Here is a 17,529-nt window from a genome sequence, read left to right on the forward strand (position 1 = left end):
TGCTGGTCGTCTATTTGGTGTTCATTGGTTTGCTGCGAGGGATTTATGAGTTCGCTGGGGGCATCATTATCATCCAGGGTACGACTAAGGTACTCGCCTGCACCATTGTGGAGCCGTTAAATCCTGGTTCAATGCACATGGACACAACAAGTAAAGTAAAGATGGAAGGGTTACCGTCTGATTCGAAGTTGTTCCCAGCCTTACTCGCAAACCGGGGGGCAGGGGCAGGAGCTGAAGCTTCAGATTCTCTGAATGCCAATGCATGAGTGCTCGACATCAGGTTGGGTGTAGCTAAGGTATCTGCATCAGGGCGCGGCATGGCGATGGATTCAGCGCAAGGGGTGTTGCACCTAGCCGCGAGTCTCTTCTTGCGGTGAGCTAGCATGTTCTGCTTCTCCTTAGGTGATATGTTTTGCAGACGTGTTCTTCGGCGGGCGTTTGTCTCTTGCTTGTCATGGACTGACATATTTTGGTACGCCGTCCTTCTAAGGGTGTTACTCTGTTGCTTCTCCTCTGGTGTCATTCGTTGCCTGGCTTCTCTTTGACGGGCAGTCCTCTCCTCCTCTGTTTTTTTTTTCCTAGCTTCTCTGCGACGTGCATTGATTTCCTCCTTCTGTTCAAGTGTTAATCTATTTCGCCGTGCTATATATTGATCTCGCCTTTTCTGTTTTCTATCTGATTTAATGATATCATTTGAAGCAATGTGCTCGGGGACATTGTCTTCAGTGTCGAGTCCAAGTGCTATGTCTGAACCAATATTATGATCAATGCTTCTCTCTGTTACTCGCAGTGATGCATGGTGATCATAGTAAGTGCCTTCACGAGAATGATTTCCTGAAGAACCATTTTGTTTTAACAAATGTATAAATGCAAACTAAAAAAAAGTCGTGTGTAAGGGCGATACCGATTGATGTTTCCACATGCGGCACTGGCTGAAAGGCCTTGAGATTGCCGGCTATAGGAATCATCATAGGCAGTTGCGTGGGCACATTGTCATCATCATCGGAAGACAAAACACTGTACTTAGTAGTGCGTGTTTGTTTGCGTATGAAAAAACCAGATGGTGGTCGGTGTGTATTGGTGAGTTGTGATCTGGGTGTCCTCTCATATTCGACAACTGATAAGATTAATGTAAGTTAAGTTGTGAAGCTTATTGAATACCTTATGTGCAGACATGTGATTGGCATACACATACCTTTTTTTCCTTTATCATAGAGACGCTCTCTGTGCTGTGACATCTTTCTGTCCTATAGAAGCTTAAATAAACCTGCAGTCTTTTTGCATTAAAAAATGATATGAATTGAATTACAAAAATGATATGACCTATGGTGACTCATTTAACATGCTTTTAGGACTCACTTGTTCATTTTCATAGACATGTTCTTCGCATATGGTTTCTTCCAAAGTAAAATGATTGTGCTATTATATGTTGACGGATGAAGTTTGTATATTTCAGTAAAAAGAGGGCTCAGACATGGCGACAAGAATGAAGGTGGAGGGAAAGGAGTGGAGAGAAAGTATTCTGGAGGTGAGCTTAAATGAAAGTATTTCCTTCTATCACTATTCCTGTCGCGAGGCATGTTTGTTCCCATGATGTAATGTTTCATTTTCATTTACGATTCTTCTAGAATCCAGTAAAAGTAAACATGGTCTGAGGTTACCTAATCTTATACTGCAATTTCAGAATTTCCTAGATTATTTTGACAGTTTCAACACATGTTCTTCTTACTAAAATAAACCTACAGTCTTTTTGCATTATAAAAATGATATGACATACTATAGGAACTTAACTGTGGGAACAGAACAGGCGGCATAACTGATTAGATTTTGTAAATTGGGGAATAAGTGCTATGTTCAAATGTAGTTGCTGAAAAGACACATTTGAGATGCCAGAACTTGTTCAATGTAGTTGGAGTAAAAGTTAAAGATGCAATCTGAGTACTAACATTATGAAGTTTTGAACAGGAGTCTAGTATAACTACTTTGCTTGCTGAAACAGGTCAGGATGGCAAACCTAGGGAGTTCGGGCATATGACGTCCAAATGAGGCATGTGATTGTAATATGATGTGTTTGTGAAATGCGAGCAGTAGCCTTGTGATTTTGATAGCTCGGTGATGGCGGGCGAAGCCACCAAGCATCGACACACATCCTAACCAATTTGATTTGGTGTCATCTTGGATCTGACTAATGGATTAATATTCTTGTAGGTTGATTTGAATCCCCGGGTATGTGGTTATGCATGAGCTGTGAAAGCAAAGGTGTGTGTCGGCTGGTTATGCATGAGCTGTGGAAGCAAAGGTGTGTGTCGGCTGGAGCTGATTTACGGGGCTGTCATTTGGATGGTACCAAACTGTAATAATACAGACTCCCACTCAAAATTTCACTGCACCAAAGGCTCTCGTAAGTGCTTGACTTTGTTTCTTCATACTACGTGATATAATACATATTGTCTGTACTGGATTGCCAAAATTAGATTTATTTGTTTCTCTCTCCTGCATTTTTTGCATCGTCCTCCATACAAAAACATGGTGGGATTTGGTCCAGGTGACAACATACAAGACCGTAACAATCAGCCTGTTTTAATTTACTGAAACTGGGTAGATGCTAGATAGAGACGTCATTATCCTTGGTGGTAGATTGGAAGCTTGCTACATGTTTTTCTCAATGGGCATACCTGCTGTTATCTTGCCAAAGCCCAAGTTTATACAATTTGCTTCTCTAACTACAATGTCAGTACATTATGCTAGGTATGTGCCTCTTTAGTTGCCTCTTTCTGCTTTGTTCTGTGTTTTCTGTTCAGTTATGGGGTGCCTTACTGTTGTGCAAAATTATGGCCTAACTTTACTGGGCAGAATTATGGCCTAACTTCACTGTACACTTGCAATCTTTCTCCTGCATGATCTACCAAATGGTGTTAAAATTTACTGGGCAGAATTATAGACTGATTAGATTTTGCAACTTTGGGGAATAAGTGATATGTTCAAATAAGTTAAAGATGCAATCTGAGTATTAACATTATGAAGTTTTGAACAGGTCAGGATGGCAAACCTAGGGAGTTCAGGCACCATGAAACATAACTTCCTTTGCCATCGGAGAGAAAGAAGACGGTAGGCGCGCTCAGGAGATGACGCAGCAACAACCGTCGAGCGGAGGTTGTGTTTGGAGGCGACCAGCAGAGGCTGCAGCTCCCACAGCTCGCGTGCGAACGATGTGGCCGGACGACGATTGAAGCGGCGTTTCTGTTTTGGCGGCGTGCTTTCGCGTGTGGATGGAGCTCGTACGCCAGGAAGAACTGGCGTCTTGATGGAGCTCGTACGCCAGGAAGAACTGGCGTTCGTTGGCGGGTCGAAGAAGTTTGATTTTTGGTCGATGGACCTCGTCCTCGTTCGTGGGTTGCAGAGCTGTTTTTTTGTTGACTGGGCGCGATCGTGGGGTTCCATGGACTTATCGTTCGTGTGTTGAACTGTGGATCTCGTACGTGGGCTGAGTTGTTGTATTTTTTTTTGCGGGCGCTGAGTTGGTGTTTTTTCGTACGTGGGCTATGTTGGTGGGCTGCTGCGTGCGTGTGGGAGTTCGAAGGGAGGGGGATCGAACGAGGTCGAACCATCACGACGTTCGATCCCCCTTTAATAGTAGAGATTTCTGTTTAGTTATGGGGTGCCTTACTGTTGTGCAAAATTATGGCCTAACTTTACTGGGCAGAATTATGGCCTAACTTCACTGTACACTTGCAATCTTTCTCCTGCATGATCTACCAAATGGTGTTAAAATTTACTGGGCAGAATTATAGACTGATTAGATTTTGCAACTTTGGGGAATAAGTGATATGTTCAAATAAGTTAAAGATGCAATCTGAGTATTAACATTATGAAGTTTTGAACAGGTCAGGATGGCAAACCTAGGGAGTTCAGGCACCATGAAACATAACTTCCTTTGCCATCGGAGAGAAAGAAGACGGTAGGCGCGCTCAGGAGATGACGCAGCAACAACCGTCGAGCGGAGGTTGTGTTTGGAGGCGACCAGCAGAGGCTGCAGCTCTCACAGCTCGCGTGCGAACGATGTGGCCGGACGACGATTGAAGCGGCGTTTCTGTTTTGGCGGCGTGCTTTCGCGTGTGGATGGAGCTCGTACGCCAGGAAGAACTGGCGTCTTGATGGAGCTCGTACGCCAGGAAGAACTGGCGTTCGTTGGCGGGTCGAAGAAGTTTGATTTTTGGTCGATGGACCTCGTCCTCGTTCGTGGGTTGCAGAGCTGTTTTTTTGTTGACTGGGCGCGATCGTGGGGTTCCATGGACTTATCGTTCGTGTGTTGAACTGTGGATCTCGTACGTGGGCTGAGTTGTTGTATTTTTTTTTGCGGGCGCTGAGTTGGTGTTTTTTCGTACGTGGGCTATGTTGGTGGGCTGCTGCGTGCGTGTGGGAGTTCAAAGGGAGGGGGATCGAACGAGGTCGAACCATCACGACGTTCGATCCCCCTTTAATAGTAGAGATAGGACCGTGCTTCCGCCATGTCCTGCCACCATCTTTTGTGACCTATAAGTTGTTAAGAGGACTCGTTAGAACCACAATACAGGATGTGATAAACGCTTGATGTAAGTCTCCCTCCGATCCATATTAATTGTCACAGCTTGGAGCATATTTTTTTTCTATATAAAAAATGAGACACTGGAACATAGTAGTTACCTCCAACCATGCACCCCAAGAGTTCCAGCTTTCTACCGAGGACCCACATAGCAGGCGACCATCTTCAAGCAGGAAAGGCTACATTGAAAAAGTTGTCATTAGGAACCAATTTACTCAATAAAACATGGCGTCATGCTGACAAATGCCCGTACCCCTCCCCCCGCGTCGTCCGCTCTCGGGCGACTCGGGGGCGCAACCCTAGTCGCCCGCCGGTTCCCCACCGCCCCTCCTCCCCGAGAACGTATCCTGTGCACCTGCCAAATCTGTGCACCAGGTGCACCAATAGGTTTTGGGCCATTAGATAAAAATGCAACGTGCCAGATTTTGCCATACGTTGGACTATACCATATTTACGGAAGCAACCTTATGGTTTATTATATTTGACCCGCACTGCACATCACATTCTTCCATCAATAAATTTATGTGTTTAATTTTTTGGCCCATACACAAAAATGGTTATATACTTTGAACCGAATGCCTGATTTTTGAATCTGTTTTGATTGTCAACTTTGTCTTCACGGCTCATGAAATCTTTGAAACAAGATCAATGTTGAATATGTTGTCCAATTATTAGTCGTGTGCATTTTAAAACTTAAACTTGAAATGTAATTTAAGCATGTGCACATGGGATCGACGTGTGGAGGGAGAGGCAGAGTTTGAAAACATATAAAGTACATCTAAGTTTCAATAGAATACATATAAATGTTTTTTTTGCAGGGACAAAAAATATAAATGTTACAGCGACATTAAAAAAATATAAAAAATATTTGGCATTGATCTTGTTTAAACATCTTGTCAAAACAAAAATGGTAGTCAAAGACAAACCAAATTCGGATGTACGATTCAACATATATGAGGATATTTATGTTTTGAGAAAGAAATAAATAACACTGACTTAATGATGGGAGAGGAAAGAGTGGAGTGCGGATTGTTTTTGACACAGTATGAGGTCTTCTCTGCAAATGTTCCACCAATCTATGCTTCAGCCTACTTCCATCCCTCCGATATGTATCCGACGGCTATGGTGTCATTGGTGCATCCGTTGCACCAATTGACCTGGTGCACAGGATACGTTCTCCCTCCTCCCCCGCCGCCGCCGGCAGCCGTCGCCGGGCTTGCCCGCGCGGCAGTAGGCGGCGGCGGGGCTTCCCCGCCCGCCCGCCTCGGCCTCTGGAGACCCCCCTCCCCGCATCAGAAGACGCCGCCGCCCGCTTCCTACCGTCTCGCCCCCTCCCGATCCAGTGCGGGGGCCTCGGCGCCGCCCATCAACAGGCCGGCTCGGCCCTGGATCGGGGCGCTCCTCCGATCTAGCGGCTGGTGAGCCAGGGTTCGCCGGATCCGCCCGGATCTGGCCGGCGTGGCCCTGCCTCGTCCTGCCCGGCTTGGGTTGCGCTGTGGTGCTCCCTGGTGGCGGCGGTATGGGTCTTTCTCCATGGTTCGACGGGATGTGTGCGGTGGGTGGATGCGGGGGCGGCGGCCTCGGGTGGTGTGGATGGCGTTGCCTCTGCGAGCGACGACCGTGGGTGCTGGTGGTCCGCGACTTCGGCCGCGCGGGCGGCGAGGTCTCAGTGGACGTCTACTACAGTGGGTCGGGGTGCCCCGTCACCCGGCGTGACTGCTTCGATGAAGTCGAACGCCTTCTTCGGCTGTGTGCGCTCCTCTGACCAGGTCTTTGGCCGAGTGGATGGGATGGGGGCGGGACCGGGGGAAACCCTTGGCCGTCGGCGGAGGCCACGACAATGGCGGCGCCTTTGTTGGGCGTCGGTTCCCTTCTTGGAGGCCTTGTCGAGGTCCTCTCCCATCTTTCACTGTGCTCTCCTTTTGGGCGAAAGCTCTAGTTCCCCTTGTGGGCGACGGCGTCGTACCCTCGTCATGCTCCTTCTTGAAGGCGTCGCCTCGGGTTACCGGAAGCACGGTGGGCGCTTTGCGGTGTGTGTGAGGTGTTTGGCGGCGGCAATGTGTGCAACGTTTCATCTATTCTACCGCCGGTCTTCATCTTGTGGTAGCGCTCCTTCGGCTTGGAGATGGACTGGCATAGGTGGTGGTCGTCATTTGGCGTCATGGTGGCGTCGATGGCGGAGGAACCTGCCAAGGTTGGTACCTCAATCTGCTCTGAAGATGGACAAGTGGAAGATGGTGGCGACGACACATGTGAGTGCGTCGGACTGGATTGTGCCCCAGACCCGGTATGTGGCTCGGTCGGGGCTTCCAGCTTTAGATGTTAGGCTTAGGTGAGAGGACTGGGTATATGGCCCAGCTTGCACCCCTTCATCATATGGATAGGAGTAGCGGCATAGGTTGCCAAGATGGTGGATTCAGACATATTGTTGTACTACTTTGTAAGGTCCTCGAGAATAATCAATAAAATGGCCGCATGCATCTCCCAGATGCAGAGGCCGGGGGTCATCCTCCTTTTCTAAAAAAAATGCTGACAAATGCCACAAAAGCAGTAAACTACTACTGACTTGTTAACGATCAATAGCAAAACTGCTGTTAAATGTGCACACTGCATACTGGTATAGAGAACTATGCAAGATAGAAAAAACCACAAATTTAGACATGCCTTGTTCTTAATAGGGCCAAGAATACCAGGCGGTAGCTGCTCTCTCTCTGACCAGGATATGCCACCATCCAGCGATCTTTTCATGGCACCACTCCACCTGAACAAGTTGAGTTTATCATGAAGTCACCGAATACAATCCTATTAAAAAAATATCATTTGGCTTCATCTAACTGCTCTATCCCGCGGTTCTCTTGCCAGTTCAATCCAACATCAAAGGCCAAAGAAGGAAAATAAAGTTCTTACTTCTGAACTTCCTGACCAATCTTGTAGAAGAGGAGCAGCTCATGAGAAGGGAGCTGAAATAGTACAGGATTCCACATGGGCACCCCATCTTGTTCATCAGCAACTTCTGGAGGATGCCAGTGACCATCCTACAAATGTAAATGTAAGATTCTTAGGAAGAACTGATATCTCATTTAAGAGACAAAAAAATCGAAGTGTCCTGGATAGATTGAACCCACACTGTATCTCTGCAACCAGATTTTGACATCCGGAGCACCTTCCTTGGATCCACCAAAATAAGCCACCAAAAAGTTGTCTTTCCCAATCTAGCAAGAGAAATTTCACCTATAAGTATTTACTATGATATTTCCTTTTACAAACTTTGTCGCATCCTAAAGCTATATAGTACCTCTACAATGGTGGAAGCATGGCAGCTACTGAAAGGGGCACTTCCAGCTGAAAATGTCAGCTCCTCCTTCACAATGCTCCATCCAGATGCCGCATTCTCAGTGACGTTGGTAATGTTATGAGTGCCGCCTTCCATCTGCTGTCCAGTTTCCACCTTGCTGGCACTCAGGTTAGCAATAACCTCCAATGAAATTTTTTGAAGCCTATTTCAACTTATTCAGCTGCACATACAGTCATACACTAGACTAGACTGAAAAAAGAAGACTTTCCTGAGGTTATAGGAAGACAAAACAGAACTTACCCGTTAATAGGCTTTGAATTGGAGTCGATCTCATGCAATGATCTAGAAGATGCAGTGGTGATGACGAAAGGTTTATTGTTGAGGAGTATGGTCTGAAGTGAACAAAAAATGAAGAGGAGCAGGGAGAACATCAGTATGCAGGCTGTTGCGCTCAATGCTATTTGTTTTTTGCTGCAACTGTGGACGGTGAGCATCACCTTCTTCAGTAGTGTCCTACCTGCTGCAGCTTAGTACAGAAAATGAGTTAAGGTCCGGTTACAGATGATTCGAATCAAGGAATGGGAGCAGGAAACATGTAGGGAAAGGGCACAAAATGAGGCATCAAAACAAAGCTAGCTGAATATCACAAGTCGACAACAAGCGAACGGACGATGCTGGTGCCTTTGGGTCTGTATAACTAGTCAAATTCGAGTACAGTACTACAATGGAGATTAAAGATGCTGCATCTTAGTACAGGGAAAAGGAATGGATTGGTCTTCCTGTTGTGCTCTACGATGAAGTACGTACCACCATACAAGTGGCAAAAGAGCAATCAGTGAACTGTTTATTAGGCCCTAAAACTACTAGCATTTCACAATCAATCAAGCCCGTCAGATAAGATAGCTTCCGGACGATTCCATGGTCCGTCTCAAGGGCAAGGAGGGAAGAACTCTGAGAAAATTAAGAGGGGGATGATCCGGCGATGGGGGTGCTCTCCTGGCCCCGGGCGCGCATTGCCAAGGAAAGAAGAATCAAGCGAAACGAGCAGCGGGATCAAGGAAAGCACGGCCAAGGAAGAAGCTCTGACGCGGACTCACTGACTTGTCCTGGGGTAGCCGCGGCTGCGTGCGTCAACGCGAGGAGGATGCGGGGATTGGGCGATCCAGATATACACCGCCCGGTGCGAGTGCGAGTGCGACTGACAGGAAGAAAGAGAAATGAAAGACTGGTGGATGGATCGAGACGGGTTTATCCGGTGGTTGGTGCGTGCTCGGCGGCATTTGTTCACGGGGCGAGGGCGAGGCCGCGGGGGCGGTGCCACCCGGCAGCGAGTGTAAAGACAGACCCAGGCGGACTCGAAGCTACTCGAGTAATCGGTTCACTAATCCGCCGAAGAAAAATACGAAATCAAGTTTTCTTTTGTCCATTGCTGCAGGAAAGTTAATTTAGACCATGTTTGTTTCCAGGGACTTATTAGATTAAGGACTTAAAAAAGTCCTTATAAGTCTCATCTAAACCAAACAGAAGGAATTTATAGGGACTTAAAGTGGTGATTTGGGACTTATCAAAAAAGACTCTCAGGGAGGAACTTATAGGGACTTTTCCATCGATTCCCCCTGCCCCGCACCTAACCTTATCGCTTCGCTTCGCTCCTTCCCCGCATCCCCGCTTCGCTCCTTCCCCGCATCCCCGCTCTGCTCCAATCGCCGCCGCCGGCTGCAGTACCCTAAACCGCCGCCGCCATGGCCGACGATGAGGAGGACCGGATCCCCTCCTTCTCTCAGTTCCACGCGCATCATCAGGCATCCCAGGGCTCATCCGCCGGGGGAAATCTCAGGAGGGGAATGGGATTCTTAGATCTCAACCACAACGTCGGCGACTTCCCGGAGTTGGGCTCGTTCCAGCAACTCCTCTTCGACCAGTCCGCCGGCCATGGTCTTCCTCCTACTGGACCTGGTCGTGGGAGGCCCGTGTCTCAGGGCGGAGGAGGCCGAGCACGGTCTCTGAACATCGGAGGCCGAGGCGGCTCTCACCTGCGTCCGTTCATCGCCCCGGGCGCAGCTGCCGTTGAGGGAGGCGTGATAGGGCGTGGGAGGACCGTGTCGCAGGTCACCGGGCGCGGTGTAGGTCGAGCCCATGGGTCCTCATCGGCCGGCAGTAGAGGAAAAGCTGCGGGGAAGCAACGTGTGTCGTCAACTACTGCATCTTCAGAAGATGTCGATGAGAATGAAGGCTTTGAAGATGAAGATGAGGATTTTGCTGTTGGAGAGGTAAAATTCTGATTGGTATACATAGTTAGTTTTCTGTCACATGGTGCAAATTCATCTTCTTTATATGCTAGCTAATTGTGTGTACAATGGTATACCTTGGTGTAGAATTTGTACTAGCTTGATTCTACTTTTGTTTGAATTGTGTATTTGTTATTTTTTGTTTAGAAAAACATTGCCAAGGTTGATTGGACAGACGAGCATATTACTGTATTTTGTAACATCGTCTGTGAGGAAGCTAGGGATGGGCACTGTGTGAATGGTACTTAGACAAGTAGAGCCTACAATAACATGAAGAAAAAAAATTATCAGCATGCTGGCCTCCTCCATACTACCAAGCAATTCAAAAATTGCATAACTATACTCAAGAGCCACTATACTGCTTGGGTGTGGTTGGGGCAGCAAACTGGTTGTGGCCGAACTGGAGATGGAGCTATAACCGCATCGAATGAGTGGTGGAAAAAAGTAATTAAGGTACATACATTATTCTGCAAATTACATCTGAATTGCTCACACTTGGTTACATTATTTAGCCTTGTCCTAATTATCTAACTAATGTTGCAGGAGAGACCAGATGTCAGAAAATTCAAGGGTGGCAATCCTGAGTATTTGGATATGCTAATAGAGCTATTTCAAGGTGTGGCAGTTGATGGATCATCAGCTTATGTGCCCATAGATGAAGATGAAGAAGAAGATGTTGTTGCCGATGATGGAAATGAGGAGAGTCCAATGAGCACCACCAACAGGAAGAGGGGAAGCAGCGGCGGTGAACAGTCAGCTTCAAGCCCAGGCAAGAAACACAAGAACCCAATGGTAAAACTAATGACAGGGCTCATCAATACTATGACTAGTGAGAACACTTCTGACATGATCACTGAATATGCAAACAAAAGGCAGGAAGCAAAGGACAAGGCAAAAGAGAAGAAAGCAAACAACACTAAGGAATCCATTACTCATTGTCAACTGTTGGCAGTTCAATGTGGTGCAGAAGAAACAAGTGTTGAGTACTTCATGGCAACTCAACTGTTTGCAGATGAGGCAAACAGAGTCATATTTCAGAACATTTCAAGTGATCAGGCTAGACTGACTTGGTTGAAGAGGTGGTGCATGATGAAGAAGTTGTCCTAGTGTAGTAGTGATCTTGTTTGTCCTTTTTCTAATATATGTAATGGACCTGTACCGTGTGACCTTGTTAAATGATCATTGCATGTTATTGTGTGTCCTTTTTCATGCATGTACTAATGTCCACCAAAAAATGTCATCTGTTGAGTCTCTATGTCTGTTTCTGTGGATAGTAGGTTCCCCTCAATCTGTTAGACAAGCAGAAAACAGATTTGTTAGGTCATTGGAGACAATTGTAAGGAAGTTTGATAAGGTTTTGGCCTGTCTGATCAAGCTAGCAAAAGACATCATCAGGCCAATAGATCGTCAATTCAGAACAGTGCATTCAAAATTAAGATCTAGAAAGTATGCACCATTTATGGACAATTGCATTGGTGCAATAGATGGGACACACATACAAGTTGTGGTACCACTTGCCACTGCTGCCCAACATAGGAATAGACATAAGGAGAAGAGTCAGAATGTGATGTGTGTGTGACTTTGATATGAGATTCACATTTGTCCTAGCTGGTTGGCCAGGATCAGTGCATGACATGAGGGTCTTCAATGATGCCCGATCCAGATTTGGTGACAAGTTTCCAAAACCACCACCTAATAAGTTCTATCTTGTGGACTCAGGGTACCCAAATAGACTAGGTTATCTTGCACCATACAAGGGTTTAACCTATCATTTCCAGGAGTACCGTGATGGCACAATGCCTAGAGGAAAAAAGGAACACTTCAATTTCACCCATTCTTCACTTAGAAATGTCATCGAGAGGTGTTTTGGAGTCCTGAAGAACAAGTGGAGAATTTTGTTTCACTTGCCTAGTTATCCACAACAGAAACAAAGCAAAATCATTGTGGCTTGCATTGCACTGCACAATTTTATTAGACAAAGTCAACTACCTGATATAGAGTTCGACAAGTGTGATCAAGATGAAAACTATGTACCATTGTCTATGCCAACGACTACAACAAATGATTCAACAAATGAGATGGACAGTGCTGCTATGAATCAATTCAGAGCTTGGGTCGCTGATGGGTTGTGGTCCTTGAAACAACAATGATATGAATAAGTGTTCTTCGCTTATGTAATCTCTGTTATCTCGGTTGTTATGTAATCTCTCTTATTTCGGTTGTTATGAACAAGTGTTGCAACGAACAGGTGTTAATTCATTTGTGTGAACAAGTGTTGCAACGAACAGGTGTTAATTCGTCTGTGTGAACAAGTGTTATGAACAAGTGTTATTTCGGTTGTCACTATTCTGTAATTCATTTATTACTAAGGGTAACATGGACTTATAAGTTTCTGTAAACAAACAGGTAGGGACTCGGGACTTATAAGTCCTAGGACTTTTTTAAGTCCCAACTTATAATTCTCGAGTCCCTACCTGTTTTAATTCTAGCTAAACACTGTTTTAATTCTAGTTTGTCTGAACATTGGGATGCCAATGCATCTGACTTTATTCTTCCACAACTTGTAAACGATATGGCAATCGTATAAGGAATAAAGTTTGACACTTTTCAAAAAAAGGTGTATCATCATTTCATATAAAAAAGCCGGACGGCCTGTACAATGCCAACAAGGCAAGCAACACCACATTTATCCCTAGGATTAGAACCAAACCTACTGCAAATAAGAACAAGGAAACTCCTTGCCTAATGTCCAGCCAAAAATATGATAAGATGGGGCAGTGAGCAACCATATCGCGTCACTACAGATGCAAAACACATCCAACCACGGCACCAATCACCAAATCAACTGGATCAACATATCATCTCACCCATGTCGCCTAGAGAAAACGACAAGTGAGCGATAGGACCTAGCCGGATCTGTGCAAGTAGACGCGCCAGAAGCATCGGCGATGGCATACATTATGTCCCAGTGGCTCAAGACTTGAGAGGGAACCCAAACCGAGAATTGAGACGCCCCAAAGCTCCAACACCGGGGACTTTGCGAGTAGCAAAGTCAGCGTGATGTGGGGTGCGGACCCTAGGTTGCCCAATCTTGAACGACTTGAAGGGGAAAAGGAGGAACACTCAAGAAAACAAGGGAAACACTCAAACAAGACCCAATTACACATTCACTAAAAATAGGCAAACACATGAGATCCATAAAAATAGACGAACAACAAAGAGAAAATAGTAGCAAGGGTAATTCTTCTCAAATCCACGAGGAGGTTAGGTCTTGTGATCTATGATGGGACACTGCTACCAAGACAGAGGTCTTGTGATCTTGAGAGATCCTTCTCCCAAGATGGAGGGCTTGTTCCTCTAGGAGGAGATACAAAGAGCAAAGCTCTCTCAGTATGTCTAACTGTACTTTGCTAGTCCTTGAAAGGAGGAGGGGTGTCTATTTATAGTCTATGGTGGATTAAGGGCGAGAGAGTGGGATACATAGCGAACTGCACGCACGTAGGGCCGGACTGCCCAACAATGGCCGGATGGTCCAGTTTCATCGTAAATCCACTATTGCCTTGCCGAACATCCAGATTGGTAGTTGGACCATCCGGGTAGGAGTCCAGACGTTCGGGCATGCGCAAGAGTTGCTCTTCTTCTCCTCCTTGCTCTGCTTTTGCCCTTGGTTGGCCTTGCTCCATTGCTCCTCCATGAAGTCCTTCTTATCTAAGTATGTAAAGGGTTTTCGCTTGAGGTAGTAGCCATATCTCACTTGTATACATAGAGAGCTCAAAGAGGAGAGAGGTAACCTTGGCTTCAATAGCTCATGCACGAGGTCTAGTCAATGGTCCACTTGGCACTTGGGTGGTGGTAGCCATGGGGATGACCATTTGGTGCTCTACTATCACACCCTCGATGCGACTATAGCTCCCACGTGTCGAGGCACGACTTAGAGACATAATCGCATTGAAGGCATATGTCGCAAATTAGGCAATCTTCACAACATCCCATGTAATATGAATAATAAAGGGAAGAACATAGTTGGCTTACACTCGCCACGTCACATCAAAGTACATAAATAACATTACATCATCCAAAACACTCATGGCCCGACTACGGCGCCAAAATAGAAGAAAAAACCCAACATGCGACAACGGTCCCAATCACCCCCAACTGGGCACCACTAATGATCGTCGGGAAATGAAACATAGTATCGCTGAGAGTCTTCGTCGAACTCCCACTTGAGCTCATACGCGTCTCCTGGAGCGGAATCACCTGGACCTGCATCTGGTATAGTAGGAATCTGTGAGCCACAGGGACTCAGCAATCTCGCACCCTCGCGATCAAGACTATCTAAGCTTAAAGGAAGGGGTAAGGCAAAAATATGTGGAGCTGCAGCAAGCGACTAGCATATATGGTGGCTAACTTATACGCAAAAGAGAGCGAGAAGAGGAGGCAAAGTGCGAGCGAGAATCTAGAGGAACAACCTACGCAAGCATTACTCCAACACCGTGTCCACTTCCCGGACTCCGCCGAGAAGGGGCCATCACGGTAACACACACGGTTGATTCATTTTAATTAAATTAAGGTTTAAGTTATCTACAACCGGACATTAACAAATTCCCATCTGCCCATAACCGCGGGCACGACTTTCGAAAGTTCAATCCCTGCAGGGGAGTCCCAACTTAGCCCATGACAAGCTCTCACGGTCAACGAAGGAATAGACCTCCTCCCAAGACGTTCCGATCAGACTCGGTATCTCGGTAATTCAAGACAACTCCGACAATGACAAAAACAAGTCCAGCAACACCACCCGTTGTGCCGACAAATCCCGATAGGAGCTGCACATATCTCGTTCTCAGGGCACACCGGATAAGCTAAGCGTACGGGAGCCAACGTAACCCAAGTTGCTGAGGGACGGCCCCGCACGGTGCTCTAGGTTAGACCAACACTCAGAGGAGCACTGGCCCGGGGGAGGGGGGGTAAAATAAGATGACCCTTGAGTCCGCAAAACCCAAGGGAAAGGCTAGGTGGCAAATGGTAAAACCAAGGTTGGGCACTGCTGGAGGAGTTTTATTCAAGGCGGACAGTCAAGGGGTTCCCATTATAACCCAACCGCGTAAGGAACGCAAAAATCCGGGAACATAACACCGATATGACGGAAACTAGGGCGGCAAGAGTGGAACAAAACACTAGGCGAGAGGCCGAGCCTTCCACCCTTTACCAAGTATATAGATGCATTAAGATAACATAGCAATATAATGATATCCCAACAAGTAAATAAATGTCCCAACAAGGAACGGCTCCAATCTTCACCTACAACTAGCAACGCTATAAGAGGGGGCTGAGCAAAGCGGTAGCATAACCAATCAACGGTTTGCTAGGACATGGTGGGTTAGAGGTTGACATGGCAATTTGGGAGGCTGACAAGCAAAAGGTAGGCATCGTAGCATTGGCATAGCGAGAGCGAGCAAACTAGCATAGCAAAGATAGTAGTGATTTCGAGGGTACGATCATCTTGCCTGCACAGTTGTCAGAGTTGACTGGATCCTCGAAAGCAAACTCAACGGGCTCCTCGGTAGCGTACTCGTCTCCCGGCTCTACCCAAACAAGACAAACAAGCAACAAGGATACAATCAACCACGTGCAAGAACAAGCAATATGATGAAGTGATGATATGCTATGCGGGACGCGATGCGGGATGCAAAATGCAAGATATGACAGGAAATGCTGAACCTGGCCTCAACTTGGAATTCCAAGGGTGCCAGTGGAAAAATGAGATGAAATCGCTTGAAAACGATATAAAGATCATCGGAATCGGAGTTACGGTTTGGAAATGGCAAGCGATTCAAAAATTGACACCGGTCTGCGATTTACAGCAAGTAGGCGTCTAAATGCAATGAAATGAACGTGCTACAACACCCAAACAAGACAACAAAATACATGGCAGGGATGCACACAAGATGCTTAACAAAAGTCTAGCACTGAGCTACGGCCAATTCATCCATTAGGAGGTTCAAACAAGTATGGCAAAAACGCAAATGGTAAACAGATCTCAGACTTAGTGAAATTAACACTTGTCTGAAATTTCAGATCACGAAGCCCTCTTCGGAGTAGCAAAACAACATGATACAAGACCTGATTAAGACAAGTAAGAACATGGCACGGAGCTATTCAACAAGCTTAACAAAAGACCCAAAGTGACCTGGGGCCAAAAGGGTTCACAAAAATATACTAACAGGCACACGAACATAGCTAAAACACAATCAGTTTTCAGACTTAGTGAAAACTGAGACATGCTAAAATATAACTCACGAAGGCATGTAAACGAGCTCGATGCACTCACTACGGTGCAAGTCATGGCAAGGCAAGCATACATCCATTAATAAGGCACAAAATACAAGCTAGACATGGCAAGAACAATGGCATAGCGTGCACGGATCAACTACAATAACATCGGCAAAATCGCAAACAAGTTGACGATCTGCCCAGATTCACAACGAAGCAAAAGTAGAGCTCGATTGACTCAAGCTAGGGTGCTCCATAATTGCAAGTAAAGACATGGATGGATAAAGCATAACATGATTAACAAAACTCCTTTACTGATCATCCTCAAAAGAGGCACGGATCACTAGGAAACAAGCTGAACGTATGGCATCATGAACTAAATAATCCCAGACTTAGTGAAAACTACAAGTCCCTGAAAACAGATTTACCAGGTGCCTCACTTTGCAAGCTTGCACAAGTCATCACACACATCCTAAAAATGCATGGGTTGCACCTCTGGAAAGAAGACAAAATCCTTAACAAAACATATGAAGGACTCACAGGCATAGCATGCACACAATAATCATGGCAAAAATGACAAAAATCTAAGATGAACTAGCAGATCTGACAATTAACTCACGAAGCCTCCTTCTAACAGCATTTAGGGCATCAAGATGCATTTAAATGAAAATGATGCAATGGAATGAAATGATGTACTCGTCGAGGCGAACATTTTGATATACTATATGCCCAAATCGGATCTACGGATGCGGAGATACGGTCGGTCAAAGTAGGCATAAAAATTATAAGGGAGAGGGGGAAAGTCAACCGAGTCCAGATCTAGGGTTCCTCGGCACGCTAACCGAGGCAACTCCGGCGAGCTCACAGCAGCTCCGGCGAGCTCGAAGAAGTGGCAAGGAGGCGAGGGAGAGGCGAATCTGGCCTCTCCCGACCGGATCCGGCGGCGGAGGAGGCTCCGGCCACCGCGGGGAGGCGAGGCGGCGAGCTCGCGGCTCAGGCGAGCCCCTGCCAGTCGGCTGCGAGGCAAGGTGACAGGAGGCGGCGGCGGGCGAAGGATGACGTCGGGCGGCGAGCGGGCGGCGCTGGGAGGCAGG

General features: G+C 46.4%; 1 protein-coding gene and 1 long non-coding RNA gene across 12 annotated transcripts in view; one reads left to right on the top strand and one right to left on the bottom strand.

Moving 5' to 3' along the window:
- The window catches only part of LOC119354316, an 18,002-nt gene extending 8,886 nt beyond the window's left edge, over nt 1–9,116 (bottom strand). The window contains exons 1-9 of one of the 11 annotated variants that reach the window (XM_037621046.1): nt 8,979–9,116; nt 8,375–8,397; nt 7,878–8,269; nt 7,708–7,794; nt 7,490–7,617; nt 7,247–7,343; nt 4,836–4,946; nt 4,684–4,761; nt 3,412–4,533 (exon numbers count right to left, since the gene is read on the bottom strand). In XM_037621046.1, coding sequence (XP_037476943.1) covers nt 3,886–4,533; nt 4,684–4,761; nt 4,836–4,946; nt 7,247–7,343; nt 7,490–7,617; nt 7,708–7,794; nt 7,878–8,012 — 1,284 coding nt within the window. In that variant the 5' untranslated portion in view covers nt 8,013–8,269; nt 8,375–8,397; nt 8,979–9,116 and the 3' untranslated portion in view covers nt 3,412–3,885. Of the gene's footprint in view, nt 1–3,411; nt 4,534–4,683; nt 4,762–4,835; nt 4,947–7,246; nt 7,344–7,489; nt 7,618–7,707; nt 7,795–7,877 lie in introns of those variants that run through there. The other 10 variants (XM_037621043.1, XM_037621045.1, XM_037621044.1 and 7 more) reach the window with 10 other exon arrangements.
- Nucleotides 1,514–3,612, top strand: LOC119354318. The gene is made up of 3 exons (XR_005170764.1): nt 1,514–1,528; nt 2,209–2,401; nt 3,035–3,612. It is a non-coding gene; the product is annotated as an uncharacterized LOC119354318 (long non-coding RNA).
- Nucleotides 9,117–17,529: the final 8,413 nt, after the last annotated feature.

Source organism: Triticum dicoccoides, chromosome 2A (assembly GCF_002162155.2).
Source record: "Triticum dicoccoides isolate Atlit2015 ecotype Zavitan chromosome 2A, WEW_v2.0, whole genome shotgun sequence".
In the NCBI taxonomy this organism is placed as follows: Eukaryota; Viridiplantae; Streptophyta; class Magnoliopsida; order Poales; family Poaceae; genus Triticum; species Triticum dicoccoides.